At 43.6% G+C, this 18,826-nt stretch overlaps 1 protein-coding gene across 1 annotated transcript; it reads left to right on the plus strand.

Moving 5' to 3' along the window:
• Nucleotides 1-7,810: 7,810 nt before the first annotated feature.
• Nucleotides 7,811-11,138, plus strand: irx4a (iroquois homeobox 4a; the record flags this gene model as incomplete). The annotated part of the gene is made up of 5 exons (XM_080858540.1): nucleotides 7,811-7,855; nucleotides 8,410-8,661; nucleotides 9,131-9,237; nucleotides 9,908-10,218; nucleotides 10,444-11,138. The coding sequence occupies 5 exons, from the start codon at nucleotides 7,811-7,813 to the stop codon at nucleotides 11,136-11,138; spliced, it is 1,410 nt and encodes a 469-aa protein (XP_080714666.1).
• Between the last annotated feature and the right edge of the window lie 7,688 nt (nucleotides 11,139-18,826).

The raw sequence follows: 18,826 nt of genomic DNA on the forward strand, positions 1-18,826 counted from the left end.
CACAAGAACTTTATTCGTAGAGAGGATGTGTGTTACATCTACATTTAAAGTTACGTACATGAGCGTGTGTGGGTGAGAGAGAGAGAGGAGTAAAGAGAGTGCGAGAAATAGTGAGAGAAAGTTGTGTTGTGGGGTGCTATGTGTTCTCTTCTGTCCCATGAGAGTTTCACTGAATAAGCACTAAGACCAGTAGACTGTGCAGGAGAGGTTGGTCCCATCTGTGAGAGTGTGTGTGTGTGTGTGTGTGTGTGTGTGTGTGTGTGTGTGTGTGTGTGTGTGTGTGTGTGTGTGCGTGTGTGTGTGTGTGTGAGAGTGTGGGTCTGTGGCAGCTGGATTGCATTTTCCCTATCTGATTATGTTCTCAGGTCTTCAGAGAGAGGCAACTGCATACAGGCCTGCCTAACAATGCCTACTGTCAATCAAGTTTTTCTCCCTCTCGGTCACTCTCTCTCTCGTTTCTCTCTCTCGCTCTCTCTCTCTCCCTCTCTCTTTCTCTCTTTCTCTTTCTCTCTCTCTCTCCACGTGTCAGTGATGCCATGGCCATCATGTCAGACAGGAGGATGACATGGATCTCACTCCGACTGCAGCTGTCCAGCAGACCCACCCCATTCCACACACATACACACACGCACACATAGACACACACACGCACACATAGACACACACACACACACACACACACACACACACACACACATTCTCTTACCTCAGATATACATACAGAAAGCCACACACACAAACAGTCCATTCCTCCAGCGATGTGCACTCCCACTCGCACAGCCCACACACACACAGACACCCTAAAGTCTTTGACACTTTATCAGCCTCTGCCTATCGATCTGTTAGCTCCTCAGCTTGTCTGTCTGCCTGACTACCAACCTATGTGTCTGTCTTACTCTCTCCACCTGTCTCTCTGTCTGATTTCCTGTCTTCTTCTCTGTGCCTCTGTGGTTTACTATTTGCCCTTCCTCCTATCTGACCTGTAGGAGCCATTTGTGCCACTAGTTATTTTTTTTAATTGAAGAGTGAGTCTAGGTTGGCAGAACTAATTATTGACACCTGGATTGATTGATTGGTATGGAACACAAAGGGTTAAGTTTCCTTTTCACCTGCCTGCCTGCCTGCCTGCCTATCTGTCTGTCTTTCTGTCTATCCCTCTTTCAGTGTATTTGTCTAACAGGCAGTCTTTTCCTTCTGACTTTTTTCTGTCTGACTCTGTCTGTCTGTCTGTCTGTTTGTTTGTATACATTTCTTTCTTCGATTTGGTCAGTCTTCTAACACCCCCAATCCCACCCACTGTATGTCTCCCTGTTTCTGTCTCTCTCTACCAGTCTGTTAGCATGTCAGCCTTCCTGTCTGTATATCTGTACTGTCTGTCTGTCTATCTGTCTACCTGCTTGTCTGCATATTTGTACCATCTGTCAGTCTGGCCGTCTGTCCTGTGTCCTGGAACAGTCCTCTCTCTCTCTCTCTCTCTCACTCTCTTTCAGAGAGGCCCATCAGGACCCATTTAACAGACTCCAGTGTTCTCACTCCAGTTCCTCTGCGCATTACCATTCTCGCCCCTCCCTTCCTCTTCCTCGTTTTTGGAAAGTGCACAGAACACCGAAAGCTCATTATTTATACCTTTTTAACAATACTCTCCCCATACCTTCACCGCATTTCACCGCTACATCCACCCGTGTGCCACACCATGCGGCACCACGCTAGTGATTATCAGGGAGATGTTGCCTTGGCACTTATAATTACTTATTCATAATGCTCCCATGCAACACAAATGCACTTTATTGTCTCATTCCGCATCTTATTTTACCGCTAAAGCAGCAGAATGGGTCTCTGCTGATGACAGAGCCATGTTAATATCACAGTGCATCGCCGCGGCGATGCAGACAGGCGGAACTGCGCAGAAACCCAATCACAGCTGCTTTCAATCACCGGACGGGAAAACAGGCAGAGAGCATTTGAATATTTTTACCTGGAAGTATTAAAAGTATGCATTTTTTATATCTGTTTAACATGTAGTTGCTTTTTGTGCCTCTCCTGCAGGCTTTGTGTGTGTGTGTGTGTGTGTGTGTGTATGTGTGTGTGTGTGTGTGTGTGCGCGCGCGTGTGTGTGTGTGTGTGCGTGCATGGAGAGTGGCCAGGTAAAGAGGAAGAGGCCATGGCAGGTTTGAGCACAACATGTTTTTTTTTCTGTTTCCAGCAGAAAGCTTCTGGGATACCTGCCCCTCATCTGAGGCTACATCTCTACAGGGCCACTCTCCCTCTCCCTCTCCCCACCCCCCGCTCATTCAACTTCTTTTCTTTTGTTCTTTTTCTTTGAAAAGATGAGCATAGGTATTGTCAGGTCAGCCTCATTTTTAATGCCACAATTTTAAATAAATTCTATTATAATTATATGTATTATGTACTCAACCCCAGAAATGAATACATAAATGTATAACAATGTGTTCCTATCTAATAATAAAGCAATATATCTTACTGCTATGAGTTTTAATCCTTTATTTATGGCATGGCACTTTATTTCTATTATATTTGATGACTTTGTATCTTTAAGCCCAATAAAGATTCTCTCCATGGGACTCTAAATGAGTAGATTTGGACAGGATTAGTCTCTAAAGTCAGAGCATCTCATCAGTACCTACTGCTATTCAACCGGTCATCTTGTTTATAGGAGTTTGTTTGTCTACATAGTTAATGGTTGTGTGCAGAAAATGTTTCCACATAAGGAGCCCATAATGGTTCTTGGTGTGTTAAAACCCAAGGCCATATTTTGCATAAGCCTATATTTATATTATAAACACATCCCTGTATTCAAGTCCTATGGGTTCCTGCAGGTAATCCCACCATCGATGGGTTCTATACACCTGAAGGTCACTATAAGGTGGAGATCTAAGTAGGAGGGAATCAGCTGACTAGAGGACTAAGGTCTCCCAGATCTGTTGCGTATCATGGTTGAATCCATTCTAGTCTCATGTGCAGTCTAAGTCCTATTCTGAGATTGCACCCCTTGTTCTAAGCATACACCCATGTCTATTGCTCTCTCATACAAGTCTGCAGCTCCGAAAATGAGCTACTACAGCGTTCCCGAATGACAGTATTCTGTAGAGGCCGAAATGTACATGGCAAAAATGTGTTTAGGGATTAAAACATCAAATTATATCCCAGAAAGGTAGTGTTGAGAGAATGACGAGTAGTGTTGTTCACAGCCGTCCTGTGTGTGTGTGTGTGTGTGTGTGTGTGTGTGTGTGTGTGTGTGTGTGTGTGTGTGTGTGTGTGTGTGTGTGTGTGTGTGTGTGTGTGTGAGTGTGGGTGTGGGTGTGTGTGTGTGTGTTATGTAGAGGAGGGTGAGCCAGTGTTTCCAGGCTTGACCAGATGTTGAAGGATGCAATGCAGTCGGTTAACGAGGTGCAGTGTGAAGCCACTGACCCTCCTCGATCAATTATGCATGGAGAGAGAACTGCAACATGTTAAACCTCTTAGATGTGCCAGCGAAGGTGTGTGTGTGTGTGTGTGTGTGTGTGTGTGTGTAGTGGTGGTGGGACTGGGGGGGGTACTACATATATACACACTCACTCACTCACTCACTCACTCACTTATTGGCTTTCTCTGTCTCTGTCTCTGTCTCTGTCTCTTTCTCTCCCTCTCTCTCACACTCACGACACACACACACACACACCACACGATGCACACATTGGTTATGGTGGTGGTGGTATGCTGTTCACGACAGATATTTAACCTGTGTGAAGTATCATAACTAGTAAATAAAAACCTTAAGGTTAGTTAAGGTTTGCATTTCTTTAAACTGGAATTTCTGCATTGCAAACTTCAGGTTTGCTTCAGGTATTCAGGAAGCACTATCCATAGCAGCAGAATGGAGAGAGATACAGAGAGAGACTCATCTAAGTCATCGAAACAGACTTGGAGGTCCCTCGGGCCTTTACAAGGCCGATAATGAGCTTTCGCATTTGATTGATTAAGGGCGGTGTGTACAGAGCCGACACATCCCAACGCTCTCAGTGTAGGCGTTCAAAAGTCACAAGCCTGATTCCTGCACATATTTTTTGACAGATTAACACTAGTTTAGGATTTGCCATCTCTCCTTCAAATTCAATTGATCATTGATAGTAGAGGCAACTACGTCATTTCAGAAATCGTTCTCTTAATATCAATCAAAAATGCAAGGACCCGTGTTTGATTACTTTTATTATGGTATTATTTTGCTTCCTTAAAAGTTATATCTCATAATTTCTGAATTGTTAGGTGTATAACAAATGCTAATGCAATGTATACTAAAAGACAGGATAATCCATAAATCAAATAATAAATGTCCTAAAGATAAAATGGTGAGTTTAGGTAGCAGGTGTCACGTACAAGAGGAGTTACAGCTTTACTTTTAGCAACAGCAGAAAAGCAATTCCATCAAGACGTCAATATAATTTCATTAAAAAAAAATCACGGTTGACCTTCCTCTGCTTGAAAAGGTATGCGCATAATACGTTCTGCATAATAACTTTAGCGTGATTAACACACTGCTCCCTCCTACTGTTGCGAGTACTTCCCTGTTTCTCTCATCTCGCCTGAGACCTGCTCCGGGCTCACCGGTCTATCGTTGCTCACCCGGTGCACCTGTCGTTCCGGAGCTGAGCTCGGCCTTTGAGTTGTTGTAACCTGCTCTCCAATTATACATAGTTGACCAGCTATTTTCAAACGTTTGCAAAATGATGCCTTCCTTGCCTGTGGAAAAACAGACTTTTGAATGACAAATTATCTTCTGCCCAAGAGAGAGGAAATGTTCTCCAAACCTTTATCGGACAGTTTATTTTTCAGCAATACATTTATGTAGTCTAGACATTTGCAACAGGGAACTTTAAGAGAAGCTTACACTTAAAAGTGTACATTCAGACATTCAAAATTATTGTTGGGAATTAAATAGTTCTAAGTCGTTTTGCCAACAATTAATATCGTCTAGACAAACAAGAAGCTGACAAATTCACGCAAGAGAGCGTCTGGTTTCCACTTAAATCCTGAAGGCTAGATAAGTTAAACTATAGTGGAACTCTAAATTTAGCGCCTTGTCGGAAGTGAGTCTGATGTCTACTAAGCCTGTCACCACTGGTCCCATGTGAAGTCACTTGCCTGCCAAATCTGAAAAGTCAATCTCAAACTGTAGCTATTGTTTCGTCTTTATTTTGACCTTGCTGTAGAGTTTTTGTGGAAACAATGCTGGTTCAAACGAAGTTAAACGCGTTTTTAACTCCTTATTAAAGTAGCCTATTTTCATTTATTTGGAATCTTACATTAAGGTTTACTTTGAACTTTCTAAAATGATGATAAAGGAGTTGCGATAATTAGAAATTGACATTTGTTTTACTGCCATAATCATATTTGTTTTTCATGTATAATACGTTTTGATGCTCTTCAAGTGTCTCACTGACATTTTATTTTGGATTTTTTTTTTTATTTTATGTTCTCTTTACTCCTAGTGAATATGTTTCATATGTTAAGCCTCATGTGATTGAAGTTGCGTGTAATTGTAGGTCATAATTACACCAGCGATGGGAATGGCAGTGGTTATGATGGGATGTAGGTGGGGGGGGGGGGTCACCGTCTTGATTGATAGGTGCTGGAGATTGTGCGAGGCCAAACAACAGTAAAGCTGTTCTCACTGTGACTAGAAATGTTGGCATGAAGTTCATGTTATTGCGAGTCAAACTCTTCACTCTCAGAATTCTCTTCAGTCCGTTCATTTTCCACACTAACTGGGTATTCCGTCTGTCTTCCAAAACTGTCACAAAGAGACATGCTTTATTTTAATCTTTTTACGCAAAACAAGAGCGAAGTTCTTGCGCTCTTTCACTTCCTCTAAAAGCATGTGCCGGCGCGTGTAAATATTTCACCAGACAAAAATAACACACACACACGCAGGAATAATGTAAATGTATACAGAAAGCCCATGTGGACCGGTGGAATCATTCCAGTTGTCCATCAACATCCATGAAGTCTAGTTCCTTCATGAAGGACCTTCTCGTCTGCTCAGCTGGGTGCTCTGCCGAGATGATAAATCATTTAAATTGTAAGTGAATTTAAAAAGGTTGAGTTTTACCATGTGATAACTCACAAGGAGAGGTTTGTGTTTGTCACCATCACTGGATGGTATTTTCCTAAATCTGATGATGTGTGTTTATGGTGGCTGTAAGGATTGGGCATAAACCAAACGACTTCCCCACTATTCCAGTAGTCATACGAGGCCGATTCAAGTCTATCAATTCACTCGCGCCGATTTAATGCGAGCAAACAACATCTATATCAAACAAAAAGACAGGTTTACACACATTGGACAAAATACAAATCCAATAATTAGTAGGAAAGCTTTAAATTGCACTTCATAGGCCTGTTGGTTAAATTTCCGGGATGGAAATATGTCATTTCCTATAACTGCAATGAAACCCTGGGTGGTTATTTGACCTCTTCCATTATTGTGGCGGGTGTGACGACATTTGCTTGGAATTGTCTGACTAATTTAATTTCACACAACACTTACTTTCCTTAATTCAACCACAAACCAAAAAAGAACCTGCCTAAAAAACCCTTAACTTAATTTGAGGACAACTACTTTCATCTGTAAATGAAAGCAATTATGCCACCGATATTATATTATGTTGGCCGGTCTCTAGATAGTCATCAATCACTCTCAATCGAGCTGTCACGGGAGGCAGATTCGTTTCTTGTCGGCAGTCTTCCAGCTGGGGAAAGGAGGGGAACATCATCATTAATTTGCCTGTGACCCGGGGGCGATCCACATGTCTCAACCAGAGAGGCACTGAGCAAGTCAGCACACCACAGAGCCAGCTCCTGCGCCCGGACAGGCGGGGAGAGAGAGAGCTGCCTCTGGTGAGTCTCAGTGTGACTTCCAAAGACCTTTTAAGGTACAACAGAAACTAAACTCTCACAGTTTTAGAGGGGGAATTGCGCAATTCACCACCTACTTTGGAAGATAGAGCACATAAATATTATCTAAGTGAGGCTGAAGGCATGCTGAAAATAAAAACAAATGCCACTGCATATGCCATAGTGAATTTTATTTAGCTCTATTCCATACCTTCCTTGTATATTAATTTGCATTTTTAATTACGTCCAAAGATAATGTCAAAGGACTGAAATTAAACAGGGCGCCATTCTGACTTGTTAATTAATTTCACATTATCCACTTCATGTGCATATCGAGGCCTATATACCATGGAGTAATTTAAAATCATTACATTGGTTTGACCTGTGTTCATGACATAGAGGAAGGGACATGAAAAGCTTAGATTAAGTGATAACAGCCAAAATCTCAGCAAACTTCCCCTATCAGTTCTTCTTTCCTGTGCAGCCTTTAATTTTATTCGGCAGAAATGCAGATTAAAGTTACAGTCTGCTCTCTGTGATTTGGATTCTTCTGACGTCAGAGTCACCGCCGTTTAAAACAACCCACATCTGGGCTGACGTGTTTTATACTACTTTTTTTATAAAGCAAAATATGTATTTCTGACATCAAAGTAAATAATCCCGCAAAACCTATCCCGTCTGTTCAGTCAGCTGCGTATCGTAAGCAGACGACGGACAGTGAAGGGAAAATATGAATTTTTGAACATCTTTGGAGGGGCATTTAAGCAAATTAAATATGGTCCTTTGCAGCTTCGCCCTATAAGCGTCCAGAAGCCTACAGCCTCCCAGTATCTAGTCCAGTGGCGCACAGGCGGTGTGGCGCGGAGAGCTGGAGACCTGCAGTCTCACCGTTTTTTCTGCAGATTTGGATCACACTACAATGTCATATCCACAGTTTGGATATCCTTACTCGTCTGCACCTCAGGTAAGTTCGCCATTATCGATCACCCACGCCGGATTTGACAGAATTTGGGCGCAATTTACCATCGTATTGATTTGAGAGTTTTTGAGCTTTGACTACACGCGGATTGAAAGCACAATACGCGCTCAGGTATCATCGGGATATGGGCTTACTGTTTCCAGATACCTGCCGCTTGTTTAAACCTCTCGGTAATCAGATCCTCTCTCCCCGAACGGGATTTCCCTCGCGGAGCACTTTAGAGAGCTCCCCATCTGTTTATCATTATTCCGATCGCTACCCACTAAGCTGTTCTGCAGAAGCAAGCAAGTGACTGCAGCTATGGCCAGAGCATAAGCCCAACTGTTGTTTGTTGGCAAGGGTCCATAAACTATTGTCTTCGGGGGAATGGGTCGGTATATTCTCTAATACCCACTTAACTGCTACAAACATGTTGGCAGGGAGGAGAGGGGGTGTGTATTGTGGGTTTGCTAATAGCACAGCGGTGAACTATTCACATCACGCTCCTTGACTTAGTTATCCTTTACAATTGAAACTAATTTAAGTGTATCATTTTTTAGTTCCTCATGACCACCAACTCTTTGACATCTTGCTGCGAGTCGACTGGTAGAAGTATGACGGATTCCGGTGTGGTGACTTCGGCGCAGCCTCCGGTCTACTGCCCTATGTACGAGAGCAGACTACTGGCCACCGCCAGACACGAGCTGAGCTCCGCCGCTGCGCTGGGGGTGTACGGTAGCCCTTACACCAGCAGCCAAGGCTACGGAAACTATGTCACTTATGGCACCGACACCTCCGCTTTCTATTCACTGGTGAGTGAGATACCTATCGGATCCCTTTCATGTAATTGATTAATATATCAGTGCCAATTAGTCAACATAATGAATTGAGCTTATCATCCGTAGCAACGGGCGATAACAGTAATTTATCACGGTGACACTAGCTGTGGTCCAAACCAAGGTGCAGGAGTTTTTCATGAATCAGGAGAACTTTTAAAGGTGCATGAAGTGTATGCTGGCAGATATGGAACAGAATTAAAGTCGTACACAAATCCTTCATTATTACCCTTAACCAATTGTCTGAATGCTATTAGTCCTCAAAATTAATTTTTCAAATGTTTTCTTCTGTACATATGAATATGATTTCGAGTGTGCTAATACAAATCAGTGTGTATTCACAGATGATTTGGGTTTTTAAAGAGTTAAACTACCTGGACTCCTGAACAAATGTGTCTTGGGCAAAAGTTTTCACACTTTTCAATCAAGTTACTTTTAATTGCAGGGCGCGTTCGACACTAAAGAGGGGAGTGCCTCTGCGCATGCGGGAATCACCCAAGCTGCTGCCTACTATCCATATGATCCTACATTGGGCCAGTACCAGTATGACAGGTGATGTATAAGACATTTAAGCCTCTATGCCCTCACAGTACTGACATACTTCTGTTAAACAGTGTGTTGAATTCGTTTACAGTTAGCTCTGTGGAATGGCACTATTTGAAGAAATACCTTGTAGCCTACATACACCAATGACTGGTTCCCTCTATTTTTTCTCATCATTCTTATGACATTAATTTCATACAAATAGTTTGTTATCCTAAACATATGAATAGGCTTACGTGTGATGCTATTTAAAGGGTTAGCCCGGAAGCCTTAGGGCCTGGTCTTAGCAGGCCTGGTTGCTGTGCGCCCACAGGGACTGCGAACTGAAATATTTAGGCAGATATCAGCTCGCTGGCCCCACACAACCGGTGTTCTTTTACCTAAGGCTCCATCTCTGCACTCAATCAAGCAATTTTACCGCCAACTTTACCTCTGAATCAGCACGTGCGGTCAAATGGCATCACTTCAGGTCATTTTGCTCCATCTCGCGGAGCGAGACCCTCAGGTAGAGCAGTAAATAACTGAAGGATCCCCATGGGACAGTTGGTAGTTTAAAAACAAAGACCAAGAAGTGGTTATTCTGATGGCGCAGCAGTGACCGTTTGAACCCCTCTATATGTGGATTGAGACATTTAAAACCATTGAATTCTAACGGATTTTCTCTGGATCCGTATTACAGATATGGATCTATGGATGGGGGCACGAGGAGAAAAAATGCTACAAGGGAGACCACGAGCACTTTGAAGGCTTGGCTTCAGGAGCACCGGAAAAACCCATACCCCACCAAAGGCGAGAAGATCATGCTGGCTATCATCACCAAGATGACCCTCACGCAGGTGTCCACCTGGTTCGCCAACGCCAGGAGGAGGCTGAAGAAGGAGAACAAGATGACGTGGCCTCCCAGGAACAAGTGCTCTGATGACAAGCGTTATGACAATGACGATGACGGATCTCAAGACGACCAGATCAAAAGCGAGAACAACGATGATGGTTAGCCTTGCTTATTTTTAACATCGTTCATGAGTATTGCGCTGGGTGTGTCATTTAGCCATCTGTGCTTGTTACCCGGAATCTGTTTAGACCCCCAACATTTAGTCTGTGATAAGATATCGTTTTTGCACAGTAAGTCCCCATGTTCGCAAAAATAACCTTTTAAATCCATATGATGTTTTTCTGGTAGAAATGCTCATTGTTGTGTGATTGGCCTTGTTTCAGAAAGTAGAAGTCGGGATGACAAGGACCTTCAATTGAGTGACCTGGAGGACTTCGACACGATTGAGTCGGAAAACTCCGAATGCGATCTGAAGCATCAGTTTAACCTGAACACTCACATGACGACCACTGACGGGCCCAGTGACCACATTAAAGAAACGTCCTTAAAATTATCCATTCCAGCCCCTTTGGAGGGCGACGAAGGCATGACCAAAACATGCCTGAAAACACATACAGAAGACTGTCAGACAGCCATAGGCCGCCAGACCAAACCGTGTTTCCAGTCCGGCCATCAGATACTCGACAACAAACCACGGATCTGGTCCCTGGCACAGACCGCCACGTCTTTGAACCAAACGGAGTACTCGTCTTGCATGCTGAGATGTCCGCCCAACGTGCCGTCCTCTCCATCGGCCTCCTCGCCTGTGAACGTGCTGGATCGACAGCAGGACTCGCCCGTAACAACGCTGAGAAACTGGGTTGATGGGGTTTTCCACGACCCCCTATTTAGACACAGCACTTTGAACCAAGCACTGACCAACACCACGGTATCATGGACCACGACCAAAAACTCGATACTGGAGACTGGATCTGTAGGAAGCAACGTGATTAAGGGACACGCTCCTTTACAGCATCCGGATGCCAATAAAGACACCATGAGTTTCCCTAAAGCGGTGAACAAAATGTTCTGTTCATAACAAACCAAAATGTCATTACAAAAGGTCTGTCCGTGGATGTACAGTCGACCTCCTCTCACCTGAAAAAAAGAACTTAATCAAAAATGTTCTCAAAATGTTGGATTTTTTAATCTGTCACGGTTAACCGTGTAGCTGTTGTTCTTGAGGCATTTCACTTCTTAGTCTCCTAATGCGGATTTTTTAAGTAGTAATTTCATTTAAAAGCACGTTCAGATCATGTTAATGTAATGTCAAAAGTTTACCTTTAAAAAGTTTACAAATATTTTTTTGCCTTTTTTATTATTTGGCATGCAAAATATTGACATTTGATTGCATATTCGTTAAACTCGGTTGTCTTTAATGAACGACTTGCGGGTGTCACAAAAAAAAAAAAAAAAAAAAAAAACTATCACCCAAATGCACAAGCCTCTGAAAACGAAAGGGGGGTATGTTTCAATTTTGTTCACTAATAAAAGTTTGGATTCTGAGGAACACGTATTGTGTGGGGGTTCCAATGTCCCGTCGCCTCATCGCTGTCCATGGTACTGGAGTTAGTCTAGTTATTTCATCGCCTGAAACGCCTTTTGCCAGAAACTGTATTCTGACTAAATCATATAGATTCTTGTAACTCTAGAATTCGGCAAATGTCCTCCTTCATATTCTGTGTTAAATCATTATTGCCACTTCTCAATCACAATTAGGCCTACCAAATCGAATCTAAATTCAATAACCGCAGCATGTGGAAAAAAGTTTCCCCTTGACACCCGTAATATTAGCCAACTTAACGTTCCCAGCGAGGTCTTAACTGTTAACTCAATAATTTTCTGCTATGCCACTAATTGCAATTAGAGTGTAATTAGGGCATGTGCTGGCTGTGCCCTCGAATGAAGAATTGTATGGATAAGTTCTGTTTTCTATCAGCATGCTTGACCATTGGGGTTAGTGTAAGCGCTTGAGCTGGCCTAGGTTCAGTATTATTAGCCTGTGTCTGAAAGTGGCTGTAATTGGGATGTAGCCTCCTGGTCATATTTCACGGCCTGATATTGATCCCTTCGCAGCGTCTGATGATATTATCCAAACATCACATCCTCTCATCTGCCCTACCTGTCAACGGGGCTAAATCGTTTCGCCGGGGTCCGCTAATACGTGCTGTGGCCGAGATCATTTGGAGTGAGAATTTTCATTTTGACACACACACCCTCTCCGATCCGAGAGGGCTCCGTCATACAGGGCTGCAACGGGGAGGCGCGCGCCTGCCACAGAAAGGGCAAAGCAACGCGAGAGAAAAGGGCAGAGCACGCGGGTCAGGGGTAGGACTTGACAGTAATGGTAAAAGCGAGCTCTCGAGGGAGACTTGTCTGGTATGAGGCGCGGGAATGATGCATTTTAATGCGAAGGCCAAACGATTGAGATCTTCTCTGTGTGATCTGAGTATCGAAAAGAGAGAGTCAAGAGTTTATTTGTGTTGCAGTTTATATTGAATGGGCAGGCATATTCATTCTTATTTATTTATATAGCGCAGGTGCTGTTATTCTACTATAAAAGATCTGCGTTAAATACACGTTAATAATATATTTAAAAAATGCTCTCGATCTTAAAGGCTGATATTTGAGAGATGGGCCGCACTAAATTCCCAGGATCTGAAATCAAATATTCGACCACTCAGGCGTTAAAATACATCTAATAATTTATTTAATTCACTCCGTGCTTCATGTCTGCTCAATGTTTTAAAAAAGGCATAATCTGCTGTTCCGTTAAAACTTTCACTGCAAAACTTTCACTAAGCCTTGCCTAGGTGTGAGGTGTGCGTGTTATTGTATCGGGTGTGTATGCATTTGTGGGCGCGTGTGTCTGTGTGTGTGTGTGTGAGAGAGAGAGAGAGAGAGAGAGAGAGAGAGAGAGAGAGGAAGAGAGGGAGAGTGAGATGGCAATGGACAGGCAGACTAAATCAGTCAACCGTGGCAAATTCAAACACGTTGAGGAGGGGTTGCTAAATTAACGGCGCTTTTTACATAGAGGCCAAATAAAAGCGCAATCAGCGACGCGTTGCTTTTCATTAAGCTGCTCTGACAGCACCACTAGGGCCGCAGAAATAAACTAATAAACGGCTCCCCTCCACCCAAGAGTCCCGAGATCAGTCCTTAAGCTCCATTAGCAACTCTTAGCCGCAGGAAACGAGCGCCGAGAAAACATCTCCAAATCTAAAAGCTTTATCGACCTGGTAAACCTCCGCTGATGGCTTTTGGTTTATTTATTTATTTCGCTCTCTTTTTCAGGCTAGGGGACAAATACATCCAGCGGAGGTAATAGACTTTGACACAACCCACAGAGGCAGGGAGCTAAGAAATATGGGACCGTTTTCAAGACTTAAGTGAACAATTACATGCTTATAATTGAGATCTAACTCATGTTCAACTTAACATCATACCAACAACGCAATGGAAACGTGAACATTTACGGCGACTAGAGATATTGAGAGTTGTTGACATCGGCAGCTTTGCATCTTGACAGTCAGCTGCCAGATATGTCCTTTTAAATTCCGTGCGTGTTGTTGCTTTCATGAAGGACGACATTTAAAACAGTAGAGTCAAAGGCAACTTTAAGTTTGAGACTTCGTCAATTAAAAGGTGCATTGCAAGATACTACATTTAAACTTTTGACAAACGTTCTCCAGACTGTTAGATAGACCTATAGTTTTGTGGGGGCCTGTTGAAATGATTATTATGTTGCCTTATGGTAATTCTGTGTTTAACACGAAGGCAAAATTCTCCAGAAGAGAATACACAGGGTTTCCAGGAAAACTGCTCTATTCTGAAATATGATCAATAATGTATAGGTATATCATTAACTTCATATAAATATAATTGAGCGAAATAATTTAAATACTGTTAATTAAAGGTTGTGTTAAATTATTGTGTGTATGATATTTATGAATTCTTGGAGAAAACATGAAGTCAGTATTTTAACGAATAGAATATAACATTCTTCTATTGTCTAATTCATAGAAACACAGAGCATAGAATTTGTCACCACTTATGTTTATTATCTCCGGGTTCACACAAACACACACACACACACTCTCACACACACACACAGACAAGGATAGGAACAGTAGTTGTCCAGACCCCACAGGAATCAATCAAAGCACCACATCACAAATTAAATGGATGCTTGGCTGCCAAGAGACAATACCACACACACCGTTTCCACAGTTGACTGCCAAAGACAAACACACACACACACACACACACACACACACACACACACACACACACACACACACACACATACTAAACTTCTCCTAAAGAAACTATGTGAGTCAATTAGCTGCGTGATTCTCCCTTAATTAAATTAGAGAGAGATGGAACAGGCATAGAGAGAAGGATAGAGAGAGAAAATCAGAGAGAAGAAAAACTAATTAATCAAAAGCTATAGCTTGACTCTGCACACCTCTAGAGGTCCAGCGAGGTCTACTACTGCTGACACAGCTGGAGGCTACACAGTTCATAGTGATGATGGTGTTGTGCCTTCATCCTGACATTGAGCTGTACACACACACACACACACACACACACACACACACACACGCACGCACACACATGCACACACACAAACACACATGCACACACAGGCACACAGAGCTAAGCCTTCCGCTCAGAGGAGAGTCATCTTCCTCCTTCAGTATCCACACACAACTGACCAGGAAGAGAGGGAGAGTTTGACACAATGTGTGCCCCCATAGTCATAGGTGTGAGGTACTAGAGCTTGGTTTGAAGGTGCAATGCAGCAACCTGCCTGCTTTGACGAGCTGCATTCAAGTAGTGAAGATAACTTTTTTCTCTCTTTTCTACCAGAACTGTACTGATTGTAAAAACTGTTAATCTAAGTTTCTGCAGAAGTATAAGTTCTAGGGAAAGCTGAAATATCACAAACAATCCCAGCTCATGCCTTTCAGCCCAAGCTCTTATTGTGTTTTTAGCTGATGCTGTTTTTGAGATTTGAAATGCTGTTCACCGATTGTATGAATATAAATCCAAATGTAAATGATTTTTTATTTCTTCAGTCACTAAGAATGTAATCAATATCCCCTCTCCTGTCCCCACATACACCCCCCACCCCGCCAACCCCCCCATGTGCCTATCAGTCAGTATGTGGGTAATAACACACAACAGACCAGATGGAATTGGCCTTTTGCTTGTGGCTTCTGACAACCTCCGAATTGCATTTAAATGGCATTTGCACACAGGCATATGAAGGGATATCAGTTAAAGTTCATTGGATCTGCATGACTAGTAAACATCAATGCGGTCTGCAGGAGCCTTATCAGCGTGGGGGAGGGGGGGGGGGGGGTAGGGAAGTGTAGGGGGGCTAAAGCTAGCTCTTTGGTCACCCATGAAGACATAAATAGCAGAGTGTGTGTGAGTGTCTGTCTGTTTGATAAGTATGTTAGCATATATGTGAATCTGGGTGTGTATGGGTGTGTATTGCGGGGGGGGGTCCACAAACTGAGGCAGCCATGAAAAGGGACCTGCCGTCACGTACCGGTTTCAACCACGCGTTTGCTAACACCATAGAAAACCTTGAGGCAGAGGTCAGTTGTCTCTGAGACCGAACAAAACACACACACACACACACACACACACACACACACACTCCACCACATCACCACCTCTCCCCCACCCACCCACTCACACACACATGCCTCCCAAACTTCATGACCTCCTAAGTGGTGCGTACTTGACACACTTTACAATGGAACCTCTGATGCAATAAAACAGAGAGGCACCTCACTTTGCCCTAGTGTGTGTGTGCATGTGTGGGCACGTGCATGTGTGTGTGTTACAGTGAAAGAAAGAGAGAGGAGAAACACAGAGGGAGAAATACAGAGAGACAAACTGAATGAGTTGAATGACAATAACAACCAGCAAATTTCATCCTTGGATTCCCAGGCAAAGGGAAATGAGCATTCTGGGACACTGCATTGTTCCTCAGACACTGCAGTCTGAGTGGAGCTCGTGTTACAGAGGGAGTGAGGGGAAATTCCAATCTCAGAAGTTCATCTACCAAATGGAAGCCAGTAAGACCAACCCTTTATCAAGCAAGTTCTTTAAAAATAATGCTAAAATAATAGTATAGTATACTATTATAGTAGCATTTAGTATACTAGACGTAATCCCCCCCCACAACCCTCGAAACACGATCACATTTGTACATTTACACACTCTCACACATGGACACACACACAAACACACATATACAGGATGCTGTCACATTCACCATTGTACCACCAAATATAAGATGTATCCGCTAGTCTCCATCCTTCTCTTGGGCATCCATCCATCCTTCTGTCCACCCAAAGGTGCCCCTGCATGGGATTGAGTTTGTAACTGCATGTTGCAGCTCGGGCGAGGAAGAGCGCACGAAAGCTAAGTGCAGCTCATTAGTATGACTCCCCACTCCTCGACAACACCATTTAACGTAGCAAAGGTCAGACACTGCATTCAGATGACTGCTGCAGCTGATCAAAATAAAAGTAGTCTGTGCTATCGATCGATCAACAAAATGATAAAACACAAATGTGTGGACACAACACAGGGGCAAGTGACCTTTCGCTGACGACCTCTTTCTGTTGATTTCCTCTTCGAGGGAACCCTTTAGTTCTCTTTTGTTTGTTCTCTGCGGGGGCGAAAAGAGGGAGATTTAAATACCCACACCACATGTCTGACAAACCTGTGGCTGGGAGCAGAGTAGGAACATTATGGCCCTTGTCAGGGACTAGAGCCAAGCTGACTCTAGGGAATTAAGGCTGGATGTAAAATTACAGAAATAAACAAGACAAACCCTCTCTGCTGGGGGAAGGTACACGTGTCTCTGGCAACGACATGAATACAGAATGATCTAAGACTGAGTTTGTTTTGGAAGAGAGGTCTACATAGTTTTTTTCTTGAGTCATTTAGCAAATATTATCAAAGAATCACTCACCATACATACAAAATGTATAATGGTGGAGACTGGCATGCAATGCAGTCTGTCGCTTAAGGAAAATCTGAAATGAAGGCAAGAGAACATAGATTCAAACCAGGGACACTCAGGTCAGGAGCACAAAGATGAAGGAAGACTGGATCAGGCCAGTTTTTCATCCCTACAACGATGAGAAGCACCCACTAAACAGAATGGAATTGGCTAAGACTCAGCTAACTGGCTAACACTCAGCTGCCGTCCCCGTTTTGAGATGAGTGGTCGTTTGAGGCTTTCTGGTTGTATCTTTTGCAGAAGCATGTTAGATTGTTCTGGATGAACATCAGGGATGTGCACAGGAATTTTGAAGGGCAGTTGCTCTGCCCTGGAAAAAAGGGGCAACACAATATTTTTTTCACCGCCGCTGCCACGCCCCCGTCATGAAATCGCAAATTTTCACAATATAATTTAAAACTGTCACTAACCGCGGCTGCCACGCCCCTTAATGTAATCACAAATTTTCACAATATCATTTTAAACTCTCACTAACCGCCCCTGCCGCTCCCCGTCATCTGATCCAAATATATATATATATTTCCTTCGCAGGGGCAACTTCAGTCGAAGAGGGCAAACGGGCAGTTGCCCAAGCAACCTTAGCACACTCCTCTGCACGTCCCTGATAAACATGCTGACTCAGTCCAGTTTTTTACTCTCTATGGCAAAACTATTCAGTGTCTAACTCCATGTAGAGATGGTTCGAGTTTCTCTGGACACGCTTTCCCCGTGTTGCACAGCATGCTGAGTTTGCTGATTTATGCTGAGTTCTACCCCACAAACTAGTGATTTGCTATTTTATTATAGTGCAAATGCAATTGCAATTATTCAACAGCAGGGCTGTTGTCAGACATAGCCTAATGCTCACAATGTATGTTAGTTACCCGATCAACTTTAAACTCCTCACCTTCATACAAGAATAGAATTCTCACTCAGTCGGGCTGTTTTCTGCTGTTATGAACATGACCCATGCGGACAATAGGCATGCATGGGTACCTCTGGGCAGACTGTGGATCCTATTCTGTGAACATGGTCAGGCTCAAGACTGGTCAGTTGTGAATAGAGAGACTCAGGTATGCTGTGCAGGTGTGAGAGGGTCAGGTGTTTAGGCATCATAGGTTCAGGCGAGAGTACTGTTAGCATGTGACTAAGACCTGCTACATAATAACACACAAAGCTGTGAAAGACAGGTGTTTGTGTGTGTGTGCATATGGGTGTGTGTGCTTATAGTGTGTTTGTGTGTGTGTGTGTGTGTGTGTGTGTGTTGGGGGGAAAGGGGGTGGTGTTGTGCTTCAATGCATGAGGCCTGTACTCCTCTCTTTATCTCTCCTCTTTCTCCCTCTCTCTCCTCTCTCTTACTCTTTCTCTCCTCCACTCTCCTCCTCTCTCTTACCCTCTCCTACTCTGTCCTCTTCTCTCCCTCCTCCTCCTCCTCCTTTCTTCCTCCCCACCACCCTCTTTCTCTCATCCTCTCCCTCTCTCCTCCTCATTCCATCTCCTCTTTCCTCCCTCCCTCCCTTCAGGTGCACATCAAGCCCCTGTTTTCCTCGCTGCCCAGAACTGTGATGAGTCACCCAAGCGAGAGGAGACATAGTCTGGAATACAAGCTTCTCCCTGGCCGTCGGTGATGAGCTGGGGGGGGGGAAGCATGGATGGAGAGAGGTGAGCAGTCTGGAAGGGGTGGGGGGGGGGGGGGG

The sequence above is a fragment of the Sprattus sprattus genome (assembly GCF_963457725.1).
Source record: "Sprattus sprattus genome assembly, chromosome: 19".
NCBI classification, from domain to species: Eukaryota; Metazoa; Chordata; class Actinopteri; order Clupeiformes; family Clupeidae; genus Sprattus; species Sprattus sprattus.